This window comes from Syngnathoides biaculeatus, chromosome 4 (assembly GCF_019802595.1).
Source record: "Syngnathoides biaculeatus isolate LvHL_M chromosome 4, ASM1980259v1, whole genome shotgun sequence".
NCBI lineage: Eukaryota > Metazoa > Chordata > Actinopteri > Syngnathiformes > Syngnathidae > Syngnathoides > Syngnathoides biaculeatus.
The window spans coordinates 8,437,326-8,458,725 of record NC_084643.1 but is presented as its reverse complement, the minus strand read 5'-3'; the positions used below and the strand labels follow the sequence as shown (position 1 = coordinate 8,458,725).

At 44.9% G+C, this 21,400-nt stretch overlaps 1 protein-coding gene across 1 annotated transcript; it reads right to left on the bottom strand.

Moving 5' to 3' along the window:
* Window positions 1-1,821: 1,821 nt before the first annotated feature.
* rab3c (RAB3C, member RAS oncogene family) lies at window positions 1,822-21,210 on the bottom strand. Its single transcript, XM_061818345.1, has 5 exons — window positions 20,970-21,210; window positions 19,384-19,608; window positions 10,086-10,204; window positions 6,545-6,669; window positions 1,822-5,201 (listed from the first exon to the last, which is right to left on the bottom strand). Exons 1-5 carry the CDS (start codon window positions 21,030-21,032, stop codon window positions 5,011-5,013), a joined length of 723 nt encoding a protein of 240 aa, XP_061674329.1. The 5' UTR covers window positions 21,033-21,210; the 3' UTR covers window positions 1,822-5,010.
* Window positions 21,211-21,400: the final 190 nt, after the last annotated feature.

Here is a 21,400-nt window from a genome sequence, read left to right as displayed (position 1 = left end):
GTCCACTGAGAGAGATCATCTAAAAAGAAAAATCCAGAAATCACAATGTATGAATTTTTTAACAATTTGTTTGTGTGATACAGCTGGAAATAAGTATTTGAACACCTGTCTCTCAGATAAAATGATGACCCACAAAGACCTGTTAGTCCGCCTTTAAAAGTCCACCTCTGTGGATTATCCTGCATCAGATACACCAGTGTGAGGTCGTTAGCTGCATAAAGACACCTGTCCATCCCAGACAATCAGTAGGACTCAAACTTGTAACATGGCCGAGACCAAAGAGCTGTCCAAAGACACCAGAGACAAAACTGTACAAGTCCACACGGCTGGAAAGGGCTTCGGAGAAATTGCCGAGCAGCTTGGTGAAAAAAGCTCCACTGTTGGAGCAATCAGTGGAAAATGGAAGAAGCTAAACATGACGGTCAATCTCGATCGGAGTGGAGCCCCATGCAAGATCGTGGACCTCGTGGGGTCTCAATGATCCTTAGAAAGGTGAGGAATCAGCCCAGGACTACACGACAGGACTTGGTCAATGACCTGAAAGGAGCTGGGACCGCCGTTTCCGAGGTGACTGTTGGTAATACACTAAGACGTCATGGTTTGAAATCACGCACGGCACGGAAGGTTCCCCTGCTTAAACCAGGACATGTCAAGGCCGGTCTTAAATTTGCCAAAGGACCATTTGGATGATACAGAGGAGTCACGGGAGAAAGTTCTGTGGTCAGATGTCATAATTCCACGAACCGTGTTTGGAAGAAGACGAATGATGAGTTCCATCCCAAGAACACCATCCCTACTGTGAAGCACAGGGGTGGTGGCATCATGCTTTAGGGGTGTTTTTTTCTGCACATGGGACAGGACGACGGCACTGTATTAAGGAGAGGATGACCGCGGCCATGTTTTGTGAGATTTTGGGGAACAACCTCGTTCCCTCAGTCAGCACATTGAAGATGGGTCGTGGCTGCGTCTTTCAACATGACAATGACCCGAAGCACACAGCCAGGAAAACCAAGGAGTGGCTCCGTCAGAACCATATGAAGGTTCTGGCGTGGCCTAGCTTGTCTCCAGACATCAACCCAATAGAAAATCTTTGGAGGGAGCTGAAACTCTGTTTCTCAGCGACAGCCCAGAAACCTGTCTGATCTAGAGAAGATCTGTGTGGAGGAGTGGGCCAAAATCCCTCCTGCAATGTGCGCAAACCTGGTGAACAACTACAGGAAACGTTTGACCTCTGTAATTGCAAACAAAGGCTACTGTACCAAATATTAACATTGGTTTTCTCAGGTGTTCAAATACTTATTTGCAGCTGTATCACGCAAATAAACCGTTCAAATAACATACATATTGATTTCTGGATTTTTCTATATACTCGTGTGTGTGTGTGTGTGTGTGTGTGTGTGTGTATATATATATATATATATATATATATATATATATATAAAGAAAAATGTTAGTTTGTTAAAAGTTTTCATGAATTGATGATGCATTGTGGGAAAAAAAGGATTAAGTCAAAAATATATTCTCTGTTCATAAATATTGTGTTTCTCCCAAAAAAAAAATAACTAAGTGGCTAGTGGCTATGCCTCCAGTAATGTTTCACTGTTTTAACACCATAATTAATAAGCAACCATAAAAATCCTGGCCTTCAATGAGTTCAAGTCCTGTTGAGTGGGCAAAATTCAAATTACGGGCAGACGACAGGAAGAGCTGTGTTGCAGTTCGACGCTAGGTGGCGCTAGAGATTTTTTTGTACTGAAATTGGCGACCGGTCATGATGTTCTGACTCCACCACAAAACAAATGAACACACGTGACCACAGAATTGATTTTATTTCCTAGTTCCCATCTCAATCACAACCTTCTCGCATATCCACTCGCTATTATGCAAATCACTCAAGATCAATATTTATCTTTTTTTTCATGACTAGTCATGGCATCAAATGCAAATAATATCACACGCACACACACACATACACACAAGTTGATCCCTTTTTGGGCAACACTGCAGTTTTACACAATCGACATGTAACGGGGACACCATCTCTTTTTTTTTTCTTACAAAAAAATGTTTACATAAACAATATGGCAAACACAGACGCGCGCACACACTGCAGTCGTAGTGACGGAGAGACTATTTACAGGCTTTTTAAAGTCATAAAATATTGCACTTATTGGCCCATTTGCGCGTCACGGCGGGCGCCGCGAGCGTGCATTTTTTTTTTCTTCGAAGTTTGTTAACATAGCATTAATATATATTCGTATATACACATTTATTTTATTTATACTGGGATATATAAATCTACTTTCAAGGTCATGCATTTTCCTGCTGTTATTTCGTTTGCTACACGACAAATAAACGAAGCTAAAGGGAGAGTGTTTTTTTTAATACTTTTTTTTTTCTTTTGGCACAAATATTTCTTGATTGCAAGTGTTACAACAGAACCAAAAAGGCCTTCAGGGTATTCAAATGAGCTCGAGCGCGAGATGCAGCTCGCTTTTGCAGTGCCCTCTGCACCCACTAGTCGGAGCTGTTGCTCCATTAGCGTGCTGACTCCCGAAGGAAACTTATGGCTGTCACTTTTCCTCAACACTCCATCTATGCGAGTTTATGGAGTACACTTAATTCCTGTGCTGTGTCACATATGTGAGATCAAAAATCACCGACGCACGTCTTGTCTTTTTAAACTTTTTTTTTTTCTTTCAGTGCCATGCTAAAGTTCGTGTAAAACGGCCTCGCCGGACGACGACGCGAAAAAAAAAATATAAAAACAGCACAGAGGCCGTGGTGGAGATGCTAAAAGGCCACTTTTTTTTTCTTTAAACATCTTAAAATCCCCCGAAAATTCATTTACACACCCACACCAGCTCCACCAGGAGCGTCCTATTTGGCAGCCTAATATTTAAAGGGGACATATTATGGAGATTTCACTGAAACCCCATTTTGAAAGACGTTAACATCATTAGCAACGTTAGCTTCTCGTAACTAGCGCATACTTGAATGTTCCATTTCGTCGTTGACCTTTAATGAGAGTGACGACGGAAGTGGAATTCCGAGGCTTGGCGGTCGAGTGCTGCCTCCGTGAGAGAAAATGCAATCAAATCTTCATTGTTATTATTCACCATTATCAGTAGCTGTTGCAATGGCCAAGCTCCGCCCCTGGTCATTATGATAGCCTTAAAAATAAAATGTAAAAATCTGGAGTTGAAATTAGCATGAGGTCGATGAAGTCCTCACTTCACAGGTGAAAATCCACTTGAAACTTTGCTAGCTGCTTTTGTTGTTGTTTTTTTTAATAGACTGTTTTCGACCACGTGACTACATCCAGGGCACGTGGCCATGTTGGATGGGTTCACTCTACTAACGCGCCTTTTGCATACAGCCTGTTTTACACAAATGTTCGTAAGACTGTTAAAAGTGATGCATGATGGCTAAAAAAGACTTTGGAAAGTTATCGGGGCTCATTACATGTCGTTTCAGGAAACCGTTACGACAAGAAGCGCGCTTTGATCGCCAATATCGACCCATATGCCTTGGAGAAACACAAATGGAGCAAGAATTTCGAGCTGTGGGCGTCGGTAACCTATCCGAACATCGTCAACTATCTCCTTTTTTCGACAAGCGCTTATACCGTGGACCAAGTAAAGAATTACAAAGGCCTGGAGGCCTACAAGCAATTCATCAATGGCTGAGTTCGTCATGCGGCGGTAAGCAACCTGTGTCTCCACACTGCTAAGGTTAGTGTACCGCACAATGCAATTTAAATATGTACCACGTGATTACAGTCAGCGTTGTGTTAAAGTATGTTGATTATACCAACGAAAGAGGTGTAGATTATTATTTTCGTTTTTGTTACCGAGAGAGGTTCGACCGGGACCGCACCTTTTTCTCCACTTCCACGGCTACATTTTTAACTCAACTCACAAAAAACATATAGCAGCGCAGTAACTAGTTTTTGCAAACTTATGATAATAAAACAGAAAATGGAGATTTTGGAGACATGCATTGCATTCACACATGGGTATTATGTAGGTCCTTGGCTCTAAAGAATACTTCTCCTTCACAGAACTTAGTTTTTGCTAAGTAGGTGGGAAATTCTCAAAGGTATCCAGTACTTACCCAAAACAAAATACTTTGAGCAAACTCGGACATAAGGGAATGACTTGGCTGCTAGATCGGCTCTGTTAATACGAGACAGCCACAGTTGTTGCCGTTTGGTTGCTGACTGCTCATTTTTTCTCATACTGGTTCTCGATCGCAACCAGCAGTCGAAAGAAAGACGCTTTACAGCGCCCGCTTTCGTTTGAGCAACCGATAACATAGCAGTGCGGCCCCGTTTGTACGCCTTTCTGAAATTACTCCTGCTTAGTTACGGTTTGTTTACTTGAATTCACCAAACCAAAATGGCGAACGCGTTCTCAACCTGAAGGTGCGTGACGTCAGTCGAAAACAGTCGATTGACATCGTCCGTAAAGGGGTCTGAAAATTCACTAATTGTAGCAAGAAATTTGATAAATCGGCAACACTGAATCGCAGCTCACCGCCGGTCATCACGACGGTAACGAAAGGCATAAATAAGAGAGGACCGCCCTTCCCAAAACTGAAATTAAATACGGTATTCAGTGATGCAGAGTGTGCTGTATTTCTGTGTGTATTTTGACAGAGGGACGTCTGAGATTAATTCACTAAGGCAGCCGGGAACTGTTTAAGATTGTGAAAACGTTTGCATAATATGTCTCCTTTGAATAAAAGTTACACAACATAATCACTAAGGTTTTAGGTTTCGTTTGGATGCTTTACAATGAAGTGGACTACAAACATGGAGGTTATTGACAGTGTCTCTAAGTGCACATCCTGTCACTTCTTATTTGCTCGCGTTAGAAGGAGACGAAGGTTAGGCGCTAGTACGACAGCATTTGAGTAACTACGTGTACCACTAAACGGTCCAGATGGTGAGGGGAGAGGCGTTCGGGGACGCCGGGACGACAAAAAACACGTTACGGGGGAGTCGAACTAACAGTTGCAGGCGGGCTGCTGGAGCGGCGGAGCACTGTCTGTCAGTTTGGCGGTGGGCGCTCCGGCTGTGACGGCCGGGTCGCCGTCCAAACTGTCGGACATCTTGTCGCAAATCAGGTCCACGAGGCGCTCGAAGGTCTGCTTGACGTTGATGTTGTCTTTGGCGCTGGTCTCGAAGAACTCAAAGCCTTTAGCGAGAATTGGCTTCGTTAGCATTTAGCGTTAAGGTTCCCTTGACACACACTTTTGCAACCAAACTGGATAGTTGACATCTGTATGGCGCTCGTGCACGTGACGTCACCATTTTCACGGCGCCATATTGCCGGTCAAAAAGAGCTGCTCGACAGTGTACCGGAGGAGAATATTTACAATAGCCGAGACTTGTTGTGCTGTTGGTTGTCATAAACAGACGAGACAGATATTCAAAGAGGTCATTCTATGGAATACCAGCTGAAAAGACCAGAAAAGGTCGATGGATTTCGGCAATTAAACGGGGTGGATGGTGCCCAACCAAATACACACGACTGTGTAGCGATCGCTTCTTTTCAGGTAGGAATTATTCTTCTCAATCTCAAATTCCCAAGAAGTATTTATAATGCCAAGTTGGCTCATTTGAGAACAATGCGTTAAAAAAAAAAAAAAGGCAGGGAGTCGTCTCCAACGTACTTGGAAGCGTGTTGCGGCTACACGTTAAATTTTCAGCAAACCTCTCCCCGACGGATGTATAATATGCATTGATCTCAAATGGGTCCCATGTGTTTTTAAAAAAAGAAAATAGACCGTCTGTCGCGGAGAGCTTTATGTAGGTTAACATGTGGCCGCAATACGCTTCCGTGTACAGGGATTAGAGCCCATCACAGCGCTTTATTTTCTTTTTTAAAATACGCATTGGGCTCATTTGTAAACAATGCATATTTAAAAAAAAAAAGTCTGTCACAGAGAACTATACAGTATACACCACAGGTGTCAAACTCAAGGCCCGGGGGCCAGATGCGGCCCGCCACATGATTTCGTGTGGTCCGCCCAGGCAAATCATCTGTGTCAACTTGCATGATTCTTGTGAAAATCTGGACAAAAATTTCAAATTGTCATAGAAATGATAATGTTGAGATATTATAAGCCTTTTTGTGTTGCCAAAAAACTCATTACCCTTGATTCAGGTGTAAATATGATGTGGCGATTAATTTTTTTTTTTTTTTTTTTATGGTTTCACAATCATAACGGCCCTTCGAGGCAAACCGTAACTACAATGTGGCCCGTGGCAAAAATGAGTTTGACACCCCTGCTGTACACTCTTTATCGTATTATCCTGGTTTAGAATTTTAACTTTGCTTAAATATTTAGCGTTAGCATTTCTTCACACACTTTGTGATATCTGCTGTAATAATAGATACATATTTTTATGATTATGGTTTTTATATAAAATTTTCTACATACATTTTTGGCATCTGGCTGATAGTACAACTCACAGCTAGCGTGTAGTTTAGTTAACAGTGCAACACCCAGAAATAAGGTTTTTCCTCACACTTACCCAGCTGTTCCGCCAACAGCCTGCCGCTATCCACCGACACCACTCGTTCCTCTTCCATATCACACTTATTACCGGCCAGAACCACTTGCGCATTATCCCACGAGTATGTTTTTATCTGGGTCGACCTGAGCGCAACAACAGAAAAGCAGACTTCGGTCAAACGGCAACGACAAGTTTGTTTTTTGGGTCACCAGATTGCGCGGAGGCTTTCCAGCGCTAACACAGAATGGCCGGGATGCAAAGTTGCTCCGCCATTTGGACGGGTCGGAGGTGGAGATTGCGTCACCGTTTGCCGGTCACCTTCTTGTGTGCATGGCTGCTGGTGGGGAAAGGAAAGTGGGTCAAGCGCTATTCTGGGATGAACTTGTGTACTCATTTGGAGGTTCCTTTTTTCTTGTGTTGCGATCTCGACTTCTGTAAACATTTCGTCAGTTCTCATCTCATAATGGCTTTGTTGACATGGTGCAAGTCGAGATGTGTACAGTGAAGGATGCTGACGTGAAAGTGGGTCAGCTAATTGAGGTGAATTGGAGAATTTTGCCTCCCTGATGATCAAAGTCAGCATAGGCTCAATTATGGAAATAGAGCTAAAACCATTAGCTTGAAGCCATTAGCTTGTGGTCTGGGCTGCAAATCCAGGGTTAAAACGATCGGCATCATAAAATTATGTTTGTTTGTTTTGCCAGTTTCCAAATTGTCATACAGGTACGAGGTAAAGTCAACGGCTGGGAAGAAAAAACTAAAATAAGGTAAAACTACTCGCTCTATAACGATGCTGACAGATGCATAATGGAGAGGGACACCTAGTGGTGTTCTTTAGGTATTGCTATATAATACTGCAGTATAATGTCTACATCGGCATCTACTTGAAAAATTAATTAATGTATTCATCCATCCATCCATTTTTTTGAGCTGCTTATCCTTACAAGGGTAACAGGAGGAGTGGAGCCTATCCCGGCTGTCAACGGGCAGGAAGCGGGATACGCCCTGAACTGGTTGCCAGCCAATCGCAGGGCACATTGAAAAAAAACAGTCACTCTCACAATCACACCTTAGAGTGTCCAATTAATGTTGCACCTTTTTGGGATGTGGGAGGAAACCGGAATGCCCACCCGGAGAAAAAACCCACATAGGCACGGGGAGAACATGCAAACTCCACACAGGCGGGGCTGGGATTTGAACCCCAGTCCTCAGAACTGTGAGGCCAAACACTCTCACCAGTTTCATCACCGTGCTGCCTTAATTTGTGCATTTAATTGATATTTTTTGACTTATAATTCTAGGTTTGTTTCTCCTGTGAAACTTTTTTCCCCGTGAAAACCCGAGTTGAACTCCCAAATTGTACCACTTTGGGAGGCTTTGACATCAGCGGTTGGTCTCACTGTACTTGATGGTTAAAAGGCCCCGCAGCCAAACAATGCAGAACAGTCCCCGTGACTCAGTCAGCCGCATCGAGAGAAAGAGCTTAAGGAGCCAACGTCTCCTGCGCTGCTGCAGCCCGACCGAAAAGTAGGCCAGCCGAGCACACCGTGACCTCCGACGGGCAGGAGCGCGAAGGAACGGCGGCAAGACGGCCAGACGTGCTGCGTTTGTGCGTTCGCAGGGCTGTAGGAGATGTGACTCACTTAAGGAAAAGCATCCGCGTGCACCAAATGGAGCGGCGGCGGCACTAGAATAAGAAGACGTGCACGTCGCAGACGGGATGCAAAGACGTCACACGGTGGAATTCAGAAGCAGCTGAGAAAAGAACGGTTGCCATGGTGATCTCGTTTTTTTTGTTTTTTTTTGCTCGATGTCGCACGGTGCAGTGGAAGACGGGAGGAAGCAGAATGAAAAGTGACGGGCACAAAAACTTGATGCGGTGGGCATGCAGCCTGGATTAATCCACGAAGTGGAACATAAGATGCGCTGTAATGCTAAATGATGGGAATGTAATATGCAATAATCACAAACGAATGCAGCAGTTCAGTCATGTTGGAGTATTTTATGTTTAGTTTTGATTTCCTGTTTGGTTGAAAACTGTATCAAGAGGTCAAGTCAATCGCCGACCTGTGTGGGTTATTTCACACGCTGCAGATTCTGCTGCGTGAAGCACGTTGGCCGTCACGTGCCGCCATCAACGTAGTGAGTACGCCGCCCACGTCGGCGATTTTCCATCCGACAAAGTGTGTTCGCTTCGACTGATGCAATTCGCTCTAATTGCTCATCTGCTTCTGCTGACGTCGGCTGCATTTCCAACGGACTCGCAAAGAACTGAATATGCGGACCTTTTCAAAATGAGGTAGACCGTATTGTCAGTCGCGAGTTTGCAAGGCCGATACAGTTGTTCCTCCAGAATCCCGTTGATATATGATACAACATACATTAATCCTTTAGGCTAGTGGAACGAACATCGAACACACTCTCTCAAATTTGGGCTTCAGCTTCAGCCTGGTTTTCGATGTGATGCCATTTGAAACTCTGAAAACAAGTGACCGCATATACGGCCACGCCGGAGTCTTTCTACTTTCAATATACCGTAATTCCCGGCCTACAGAGCGCACCTGGTTATAAGCCTCACCCAGCACACATATGTAAAGGAAATACCATTTGGTACATACATACGCCGCAGCTGTGTAAAAGCCTCAAGTGCCGACATTGAAACCCACATCGAAATGCGAGATATTTACAAAGAAAGATGGTACGCAGAAAGTTTAACGCTAGCGCCGCCGCACTAACGCTAACGCCGGCGCCACGCTAACAGGACCAGTTAAAAAATATATATACCGGTAAAAATCACTGAGACACGGCAGTAACACGCCAGCGCAGTGCGAACAGGTCCTGACAGGTAAAACAAACTTCCTCGGCACATATATTCCACTGGTCTCACTCTTACCTTTTCCGCTCGAGTGCCCCCTTAGAAAAAAAAATGCACAAATTAGCCGCATCACCGCATAAACCGCAGGGTTGAAAAGTGTGTGAAATAAGTTGCGTCTTATAGGCCCGAAATTACGGTAAGTCTCTTGCTGTTAGCCCCAGAGTTGAAAGTACGTCAGGTGCTTTATTTTTTTATTATTATTATTATTATTAGTCAAGCGGCACGGTGAATCAGCTGGTCAAGCATTGGCCTCACTGTTCTGAGGTCCCGGGTTCAATCCCAGACCCGCCTGTGTGGAGTTTGCATGTTCTCCCCGTGCCTGCGTGGGTTTTCTCCGGTGTTCTTCGGTTTCCTCCCACATCCCCAAAACATGCAACATGAATTGGACGCTCTAAATTGCCCCTAGGTGCGATTGTGGGTGCGGCTGTTTGTCTCCATGTGCCCTGCGATTGACTGGCGACCAGTTCAGGGTGTACCCTGAACTCCTGCCCGTTGACAGCTGGGATAGGCTCCAGCACTCCTCGCGACCCTCGTGAGGATAAACGGCTTGGATAATGACACGACATAAAAGTCTATTATGCCAACTATACAAATCAAGCCCACGTAGGTACTGTGGCTATTTCTGCCTTCAATTTTCCAACAAGATGACAGCCGAAAATGAAAGTGTAGATAACGGTAACTTACCAGTCCTGTACGGCGCCAAAAGATTCCTCGTTGGTGATGTCATACATCAGGATGAAGCCCATGGCACCGCGGTAATAGGCCGTGGTGATGGTCCTGTAACGCTCCTGGCCTGCTGTGTCCTACCAACACAAGCGCACACGTGCTGGTTTCACTGCCATGCGCATACATGGACTGTCCGCGACAATCTGATTACAAGAGAGCATAAACCACGTGGGATGCAATGCGCGGATTTAATCGCATCGTCTGTATTGCGTTGACGATGCAGACATCGTTCGGTTGAGTGCCTTGCAATAAATTTGCGCTGACATGCAACGGCGACTCAATTTCAGCATCTCCTCCAAAGGCTCAGCCAAGTGAGCCATGCAAAAAAAAAAAAAAAAAAGAAACATCAAGGCGCAATTCATCTAAAGCAGGGCACATACAGAGAACAAAATAAGTATTTGAACGCCCTGCTATATTGGAAGTTCTCCCACTTAGAAATCATGGAGGGGTCTGAAATACATACAAGATATCACCTCGTTAGGTCTCAATGATCCTTAGAAAGGTGAAGAATCAGCCCAGAACTACACGACAGGACTTGGTCAATGATCTGAAAAGTGCTGGGACCACCGTCTCCAAGGTGACGGCTGGTAATATGCTAAGATCTGTGTGGAGGAGTGGGCCAAAATCCCTTCTGCAATGTGTGCAAACCTGGTGAAAAACTACAGGAAACATTTGATCTGTGTAATTGCAAACAAAGGCTACTGTACCAAATATTAACATCGGTTTTCTCAGATGTTCAAATACTTATTTGTAGCTGTATCACACAAATAAATCGTTGAAAAAAAATCATACATTGTGATTTCTGGATTTATTTCTCTCACAGTGGACATGCACCAATGCAGCCCTATGGGGGCACAAACCAGTGCGATCTGTAGGCCGGTCCCAAGCCCGGATAAATGCAGAGGGTTGCGTCAGGAAGGACATCCGGCGTAAAAACTGTGCCAAACAAATATGAGCGTTCATCTAAAGAATCCCATACCGGATCGGTGGTGGCCCGGGTTAACAACGCCCGCCCCCGGCACTGCTAACCTGCAGGGCGTCGGTGGAAATTCAGCTACTGTGGGTCGAAGACAAAGAAGAGGAGGAAACCGGATCCATCGTCAGAATAAAATGAGGAATGCACAGAGCCTACAACTGAGTGTAGGGACTTTGAATGTTGGGACTATGACGGGAAAAGCTCAGGAGTTGGTTGACATGATGATTAGGAGAAAGGTTGATATTCTGTGCATCCAAGAGAGCAGGTGGAAAGGTAGTAAGGCTAGAAGTTTGGGTGCAGGGTTTAAATTATTCTACCACGGAGTAGATGGGAAGAGAAATGGAGTAGGGGTTATTTTAAAGGAAGAGCTGGCTAAGAATGTCTTGGAGGTGAAAAGAGTATCAGATCGAGTGATGAGACTAAAATTTGAAATTGAGGGTGTTATGTATAATGTGGTTAGCGGCTATGCCCCACAGGTAGGATGTGACCTAGAGTTGAAAGAGAAATTCTGGAAGGAACTAGATGAAGTAGTTCTGAGCATCCCAGACAGCGAGAGAGTTGTGATTGGTGCACATTGTAATGGACGTATTGGTAAAGGAAACAGGGGTGATGAAGAAGTGATGGGTAAGTACGGCATCCAGGAAAGGAACAGATGGTGGTGGACTTTGCAAAAAGGATGGAGATGGCTGTAGTGAACACTTATTTCCAGAAGAGGGAGGAACATATAGTGACCTACAAGAGCAGAGGTAGAAGCACGCAGGTAGATTATATTTTGTGCAGACGATGTAATCTGAAGGAGGTTACTGACTGTAAAGTAGTGGTAGGGGAGAGTATAGCTCGACAGCATAGGATGGTAGTATGTAGGATGATTCTGGTGGTGGGTAGGAAGATTAAGAAGACAAAGGAAGAGCAGAGAACCATGTGGTGGAAGCTGAAAAAGGAAGAATGTTGTGCGGCCTTCCGGAAAGAGGTGGAAGAGGCTCTCGATGGACAGCAGAAGCTCCCGGAAGACTGGACGACGACAGCCAAGGTGATCAGAGAGACAGGCAGGAGAGTACTTGGTGTGTCATCTGGTAGGAAAGGGGAGAAGGAGACTTGGTGGTGGAACCCCAAAATACAGGGAGTCATACAAGGAAAGAGATTAGCGAAGAAGAAGTGGGATACTGAGAGGACTGAGGAGAGGCGAAAGGAGTACATCGAGATGCGACGTAGGGCAAAGGTAGAGGTGGCAAAGGCTAAACAAGAGGCATATGACGACATGTACACCAGGTTGGACACGAAAGAAGGAGAAAAGGATCTCTACAGGTTGGCCAGACAGAGGGATAGAGATGGGAAGGATGTGCAGCAGGTCAGGGTGATTAAGGATAGAGATGGAAATGTGTTGACTGGTGCCGGTAGTGTGCTAAATAGATGGAAAGAATACTTTGCGAAGAAAGGCACTACAAAGGATGAAAAATGGAAAGGCAGTTGGTCCTGATGACATACCGGTAGAGGTATGGAAGCAATTTGGAGAGATGGCTATGGAGTTTTTGACCAACTTATTCAACAGAATACTAGCGGGCGAAAAGATGCCTGAAGAATGGAGGAAAAGTGTTCTAGTTCCCATTTTTAAGAACAAAGGGGATGTTCAGAGTTGTGGGAACTATCGAGGAATAAAGTTGATGAGCCACACAACGAAGTTATGGGAAAGAGTAGTGGAGGCTAGACTCAGGACAGAAGTAAGTATCTGCGAGCAACAGTATGGTTTCATGCCTAGAAAGAGTACCACAGATGCATTATTTGCCTTGAGGATGCTAGTGGAAAAGTACAGAAAAGGTCAGAAGGAGCTACATTGTGTCTTTGTGGATCTAGAGAAGGCCTATGACAGAGTACCAAGAGAGGAACTGTGGTACTGCATGCGTAAGTCTGGTGTGGCAGAGAAGTATGTTAAAATAGTACAGGACATGTATGATGGCAGCAGAACAATGGTGAGGTGTGCCTTAGGTGTGACAGAGGAATTTAAGGTGGAGGTGGGACTGCATCAGGGATCAGCTCTGAGCCCCTTCCTGTTTGCAGTGGTAATGGATAGGCTGACAGATGAGGTTAGACTGGAATCCCCTTGGACCATGATGTTGGCTGATGATATTTTGATCTGCAGTGAAAGCAGGGAGCAAGCAGAGGAACAATTAGAAAGATGGAGACATGCACTGGAAAGGAGAGGAATGAAGATTAGCCGAAGTAAAACAGAATATATGTGCGTGAATGAGAAAAGTAGAGGGGGAAGAGTGAGGCTACAGGGAGAAGAGATAGCGAGGGTGGACGACTTCAAATACTTGGGGTCAACAATACAGAGCAATGGAGAGTGTGGTCAGGAAGTGAAGAAATGGGTCCAAGCAGGTTGGAACAGCTGGCGAAAGGTGTCTGGTGTGTTATGTGACAGAAGAGTGTCTGCTAGGATGAAGGGCAAAGTTTACAAAACAGTGGTGAGGCCGGCCATGATGTACGGATTAGAGACAGTGGCACTGAAGAAACAACAGGAATCTGAACTGGAGGTGGCAGAAATGAAGATGTTGAGGTTCACGTTCGGAGTGACCAGGTTGGATAGGATTAGAAATGAGCTCATTAGAGGGACAGCCAAAGTTGGATGTTTTGGAGACAAGATTTGAGAGAGCAGACTTCGATGGTTTGGACATGTTCAGAGGCGAGAGAGTGAGTATATTGGCAGAAGGATGCTGAGGATGGAGCTGTCAGGCAAAAGAGCGAGAGGAAGACCAAAGAGAAGGTTTATGGATGTGGTGAGGGAAGACATGAGGGCAGTTGGGGTGTTAAGAGAGGAAGATGCAGGAGATAGGCTAAGATGGCAAAAGATGACACGCTGTGGCGACCCCTAATGGGACAAGCCGAAAGGAAAAGAAGAAGACAGTGGACATGCACCTGAAAATTCCAGACCCCTCCATGACTTCTAAGTGGGAGAACTTGCAATATAGCAGGGGGTTCAAATACTTCTTTTCTCCACTGTACATACTAATAGTCAGGCTACCTATGAGCATTTCCCCACCTGATTAAAGTCAGCAGAGGCCCGATTTTTATTGGATGCCGCTGATGATTATCCTGAGATGTGCGGCTGGTTATGAGGACTTTGTCCTCCCGAGTCGTTTCGACAATGTGGTCAGGCTGAGAATTATAAATGTTCAATATTTAATTCTTATTTTGCCTGTGGTCAACACAGAATTCGGCCGAGACCCAGACCGGAAAGGAACCGCTCACAAAACTAGAAAAGAAACTAGGAAAGTACTCGCAATGTAGCTGGTGGGAAAGCGGTTGAGAGGAAAATCGGAACACTGTGCAAAATCACAGCCGTCGCACCGTTTTTGCGCACAAACGCGAATGACGACGCTTCGATGTGCTCGATTGCATCGTTGGAGGACGTGTGGGCTCGTGCTATCCGTTGACTCCTCGTTCTGTTTGCCACAAGTTACATAACGAGAACACGAGGCCCGCCGTTTGCACTGGGCAGTTTGTTCCGCCCACAGCAAAGTGTGCATCGCGGGCACCGTCTCCATGTGAATCACGGCGGTGGACGTTTTTTGGCTGCTCCACTTGGCGCCGCTTAAATACGCTTTGCCCCCCACCCCCCGTCGGCGTGCGCACGGCTACGGCCGCAGTGCGCTCGCCGTCGCCCGGAGGCCTGCTCTGACCTTCACTCTGCAGAGATTGAGCTTTCTGACACACGCGCAGTTGTGACCTTTTAACCGCTTAGAATGACACGCACACACAAAATGGTACCGAATATGATTATAAAAAGTTGTCCCATTGGTTTTCTTGAGATTCATTGGAGAATACAGAGTGCACTTCTCCAGTGATTTTTTTTTTCATCATTTAAAAAACAAGCTTACTAGAATATTAAAAAAAAAAAAAAAAACAATAACAAAAAAATCCAACAGCAACGACTGCTGAGTCGTGCAAATCAGAGTCAATGAAAAGCTGGGCTTGGCGCTGACAGGAAATCAATGCAAACACCTCACGCCATCAAGTGGAGGATGAGTGGGCGGAGGTATTTATTTTTAATAGTCATGTTGTGAGATGAGTTTGCAATGATGTTAAATGGTTACGGGCTCATTCGAGGACTTTAATTGTCACACCAACATACATTTAAACATGCTACGGGATGAAATTGGAGAGCCGAGGTCAGACATTAGCCTAATGAATCTCAATTCGTGTGAAATATAACCAGAAATGGGGGGAGGGGGGTAGGAGATGCAATGGTGCAAATGGAGCAAGGATTTGGTGGAGTGGGAAAAAAAAAACAAGTGCCAGTGGCACTCCATTTAGCTTGAAACTATGAATATAAGCAATTAGAGGAATGTAGCCATTGTTTTCAGAAGTAGAGGGGATACATTTTTCAGGAAGACGACAACTCTTATGAGCAAATGATCATCCTCTAGCATTCAGCCCATACATCTGTCTGTCTCACCTTCTAATGGACCTTTCCGACCTGTCAATCACTCGTACAATAACAACCAATCAGATAGCCGCATTGTCTTAACCCCTGTCTTGACACGCCCCTCTCGCCATGTTTTCCCACAAGCAATGCCGGTTGTCAGTAGCATGCGCTTGGAAAACTTAATGTTACGAAGAAAATGATCCTCAGATGCGCTCGGGGAACGTGCAAATCTGATGAAAGATATCCTGCGAGGTTACGACGGGCCCGCTTGATTCATTTTCCAAAGCCTAAAACACAGTTGACGAAGTGTCTTCGATGGATTAAGGCAGAGGTGTCAAACATTGTGGTTCCGGTTTCCCTCAGAGGGCTGTTATGACTGTGAAAGAATACAAATATTTAATCGTCTCATCGTTTACATCATCAATTTATGATTTACTTTTGGAATCAGGAATCAAGAGTAATGTGTTTTTCAACTATTCACGTTTGGTAACACAAAAATGTTTGTAATATCTCAACTTTATCATTTATGATCCATGACAATTTAACATTGTTTTTTACAGACTTTTAATAATTGAACTTGTCCCTCTCGATTTGGCTTTGCGGGCCACATAAAATCACGTGGTTGGCTGGATCTCCCCCCCGGGCCTTCAGTTTGAAACCTGTGGATTAAGGCTTGCGGAAGAGCGCACGTAACAACTAAATGCTCGAAGGTAAGTGGGGGAGAAGTATCTTCTCTGAGTTTGATTTCCTTATTATCAGTGCTTTATATTTATACATTGCAGGAGAACAACTTTCACTTTGTTAGCGTATCACTGACCTGCTGAATGAAGTGTGTCATGTTTTATGCCGACGAGTCGGGTTAGTGATACAGAAATGCGCTACGTCATGCAAGAGAAATGTTGATTTGCCTATTTGGATCACATCCGACTTTTAAGACAAAGCACTGGATTCCATTACGAGCCAAGTGGAATGAATACACCCACTCACTTCCAAAGACTACAATGATATTACTCGTGATCTTTCCAAGTAAAAAGTACTCACCCAGCTTGACATGCAGAGTACGATTCCACTATTTTATCCAGTTGGATTTCAATATGAAGTTTGTGAGCCGTCAAACTTTTTTGCATCGATCGCCAACATTTTGCCATAACTCTGACATGGCGTCCCGCTCCGTCCAAAATCTTAATTCCGTGTACATATCCTTGCGTGAAATAGTTGAGACCTCTCTGTAGAACTCTCTTGGACAAGTCTGACGCATTTGGCAATAAACATACTGCAATATTATCTGGAATTCACGATAGAGAATCGACTTCAAACATGTTCTGTTCAATCGCCATTTTGGAAGCTTGTGGGACACGGCTGAGGGGGCGGAGCTTAAGATCGCCATCGGAAAGGTCCATTGTGTGACTGATCGTCTGTGGAGCGACTGTTCGTGATGTGTTTAAGGGCAGCTTGGAAAAATGTGCTAAGACATGCTAAAAAGAAATTGAATTGTTTTGATGCTAATAAAGGGAGAGGGGGCCAGATTCAGAAAGTGATGAGGGGTTCATGGCTCTGTGCCCCCCCCCCTTCATTTACACTCATAAACATTTTTTTTTGGGGGGGGGTCAATCACCATCATCTTTTCAAGGATTTTGTCTCCTATTACTCGTGCTGAATCATAGATCCAATGAGGCGCTATCATCCGGCAAGCATTACGTTAACAAGGCACTTAGCGCAAGTGTCGGCTCGGTCTGAGTCCAATTAGAAGACGGCCGGTCAGAGGACACTTAAGTGCAAAGGAACGGCACGCAAGACCACCAGACAACCAGACGGTCAACTACGCCACTTTAGATAGTTGAATGTCAAGGGCCGGCTAATTGCCGCAAAACTGTCGGGCGAGAACGGGAGAACGCAAACCTCAACGGGAATGTTAAACCTTTGGTGGGAATTTGAAAAGAAAGAAAAACGGGGACGACACGCTTGTGCAACGCTTAATTAAAAAAGCTTCGGATCATTTTCACTCCCAGTCACACACACGGGTAGGTGTCAGTGTGTGTGTTGTTCCCCTCCCGCTGGGCACCAAGCTAACACTTACTGGTCTCCTCTCGGAAATGTTCACTTCCATCTGCCTCCCCATTTCCAATGAATGTCAAAGCATGAAGACGACATGCATAATCCCGGGAGATCACGTTTTTAATTTTTTTTTAAAATTTAAATTCACAACAGGGCGAATGTGCCACGCCCTGCTGGACGTTTTACGGGATTTTCTTTCCATTTTAAAAATGGGAAACGGTGTCAATCCGTATCAAGCGAGCGCGTTACACCATTTCTGCAGCACGACCCTCAAGTGCGGTTCACACGTGTATCTCATCCATGCGACTTTGATTTTTCCACTTAATCCACTTATAGATCATCAAAGACGCTCCCCCTCGAATCAGAAGTCTTGTGCGAAGGTGCGTGATGTGCCCTCAAAGGCAGGAATTATTTTTAATTAACTTGCGGAGGATGAGCAATAATTGATCTCCGTATTGCAACCCGAATGAATGAAATCGTTTCCTGTTCGTGGATCTGAATTTATGTGATGGTACTTGAATTGAAACACGGGTAACATCTTCTTCTTTTCCTTTCGGCTTGTCCCGTTAGGGGTCGTCACAGCGTGTCATCATTTTCCATCTAAGCCTATCTCGTGCATCTTCCTCTCTAACACCCGACTGTCCTCATGTCTTCCCTCACAACATCCATCAAACTTTTCTTTGGTCTTCCTCTCGCTCGTTTGCCGGGCAGCTCCATCCTCAGACTCTCTCGCCTCTGGACACGTCCAAACCATCGAAGTCTGCACCTTCTCACCTTGTCACCAACTTTGGCTGTCCCTCTAATGAGCTCATTTCTAATCCTATCCAAGCGAGAACCTCAACTTCTTCATTTCTGCTAGCGCAAGTTCTGCTTCCTGTCGTCTCTTCAGTGCCACGATCTCTCATCCGTACACCGTGGCCGGCTTCACCACTGGCCTTCATCCTAGCGGAGACTTTTCTGTCACGTAAAACACCAGACACCTTCCGCCAACTGTTCTATCCTGCTGGGACCTGTTTCTTCACTTCTTTACCACACTCTCCATTGCTCTGTATTTGAAGTCATCCACCCTCGCTATCTTTTCTCCCTGTAGCCTCACTGTTCCTCCTCCACTTTTCTCATTCACGCACATATATTCTGTTTTACTTGGGCTATCTTCATTCCTCTCCTTTCCAGTGCGTGCCTCCACCTTTCTAATCCGTTCCTCCGCCTGCTCCCTGCTTTCACTGCAGATCAAAATATCATCAGCCAACATCATGGTCCAAGGGGATTCCAGTCTAACCTCATCCGTCAGCCTATCCATTACCAGAGCAAACAAGAAGGGGCTCAGGACGGATCCCTGATGCAGTCCCACCTCCACCTTAAATTCTTCTGACACACCTACGGGACATCTCACCACTGTTCTACTGCCCTCATACATGTCCTGTACTATTCTAACATATTTCTCTTCCACACCGGACTTCCGCATGAAGTACCACAGTTCCTCTCTTGGTACTTTGTCATAGGCTTTAGATAGATAGATAGATAGATAGATAGATAGATAGATAGATAGATAGATAGATAGATAGATAGATAGATAGATAGATAGATAGATAGATAGATAGATAGATAGATAGATCGATAGATAGATAGATAGATAGATAGATAGATAGATAGATAGATAGATAGATAGATAGATAGATAGATAATAGATAGATAGATAGATAGATAGATAGATAGATAGATAGATAGATAGATAGATAGAAGAACAGAAGACACGAAATAAGATCAGATCGGGGCCGTTGAGAGTGAGAAACATTGCGTACCCATATCTGCAGCTTGATCCGCTTGTCGTTTTTGTACACCGTCTTCACCTTGAAGTCGATGCCCACCGTGCTGACGAAGGCCGAGGTGAAGGCGTCGTCGGCGTAGCGGAACAGGAAGGACGTCTTTCCCACGCTGCTGTTGCCGATGATCAGCAGCTTGAACATGTAGTCGAAGTTCTGGTCGCCGCCCTCGCCCTTGCCTTTCGCATCCTGAGTGGCAGCCATCTGCGACGGCGGTGAAAAGAGGAGGCCCGCCGTTGCTATTTAAGGAGGTACTCAGCACGAAACATGAGGAGAACGCCAGAGGAGACGACATTTTTAGGCGCGATACAACTTTAATCTTCGATCTTGCGTCATCTGCCAGGGAGTGGCCTTTCCAGCGCACAAATGGACAAACACAAATCATTTTTTTGCAAGCAGTTCAACCTTGGCAGATGTCTGAATGTCATTATCATACTTTTTCTTGGGCCCGCTGACTGCAAGTAGCTTTCATGACAGCTGACGGTCAGCAACTCGTTTTGATGCAATTTGAAATTTGAATTGCAATCATAAATGCAATGTTGTATCATGTGAATTTTTCAGAAAAAAAAAGTCCGGGAACGAAGTGAGATGTGTCCAGAAGCCACCAAGGTGTAGCATCCATCCATCCATTGTCTGATCCACTTATCCTCACAAGGGTCGCGGGAGTGCTGGAGCCAATCCCAGCTGTCGTCGGGCAGGAGGCGGGGTACACCCTGAACTGGTTGCCGGCCAACCGCAGGGCACATAGAGACGGACAACAGTCGCACTCACAATCACACCTATGGACAATTTAGAGTGTCCAATTAATGAATGCATGTTTTGGGGATTTGGGAGGAAACGGGAGAGCCTGGAGACACAGGCGGGTCTGGGATTGAACCCTGGACCTCAGAACTATGAGGCCAATACAGTACAGTACAGCCTTGGTTCTCGACCACAATCCGTTCTAGAAGGCAGTTCCAGAAGTGATTTGTTTAACAGCCAAACCAATATTTCCGCGTTTTTTTCGGGGGTTCGTTGGAATTCACAATAACAAAGCGCGTCGTGGGTCAGCTGGTCTGGCCGCGGGCGTTATGTTATTTCCGGGTTTTGTCGGGGGCGTTCGAGTACCGATTTTCGTTTGAAAACAGATTTGTTCGATAACGGGGACATTGGAGAACCGGGGCTGTACTGTTTATGTAATATATTTTATATATGAGTATTTTAATACTTAATGACAGTATACGTAGAATTTCGGTACAATTCAGTCACATTCTGGTGCATTACTCAGTGTGGTACTACTATTTGTATCAAACATCACAAAGTCTAATTCATTATTAAATTCTTGTCCTTTTTTTCTAGTAGCGAAAAATGTTTTGGATTGACAACATCCTCCTGGATTGATTTTATCCTGAGCACATTACATTTTCATACATTCACTGAGGTTTTTGACAAGAACACAAATACATTCCCGTAACACTAATTTTTCTAACGTGGTGCACTATTATGGCTTTATTTCCATAATATTCCAACTTCATTTCTGCCAACATTATAACGCAATATTACGTTTAGTTACTCTGGCTTCTTACTTGGCAGAATTCATTTTTGACCAGCGTGATCCACAATCCCGAAAATAGCCTCATCTGCAGCATCGGATGGGGCACTGCCTCTCTTGCCCCGAACACACTGACGCCAACTAAATGTTTGACATACTGCAAATATTATAATCTTCTGTCGCTATGTCTCTTCGGTTATATGCGAGCCGCAGCCCTCCACCTGAGAGGACGCACGCGACCGCAGTCATCTTTGCTCCAAGGTTAACCGATCAGGCAAATGCATCCCCCTTCATTACTGTCAAACGCGTGCAGCCTTGCTATCGTTTCAAAAATTGAGAAATATAGCATCCATTTATCCTGCTTCTATTTTAAATGCACACGCGCGCACGCTTCCAAGGGCACACAATTAAGGAGCTGTCATTCACGCATGCTTCATGTGTTATAATGTATGATTAGTGATAAAT

Excerpts from the sequence above, each read along its gene's own strand:
- rab3c (XM_061818345.1), bottom strand. The coding sequence starts at position 21,032 with ATGCTGCAGATGAGGCTATTTTCGGGATTGTGGATCACGCTGGTCAAA. Across the intron at positions 10,205-19,383 it reads GGATCAAGCTGCAGATATGG|GACACAGCAGGCCAGGAGCG; the intron begins GTACGCAATGTT and ends TTGTGTTGGTAG. Across the intron at positions 6,670-10,085 it reads TTTGGCGCCGTACAGGACTG|GTCGACCCAGATAAAAACAT; the intron begins GTAAGTTACCGT and ends TGTTGCGCTCAG.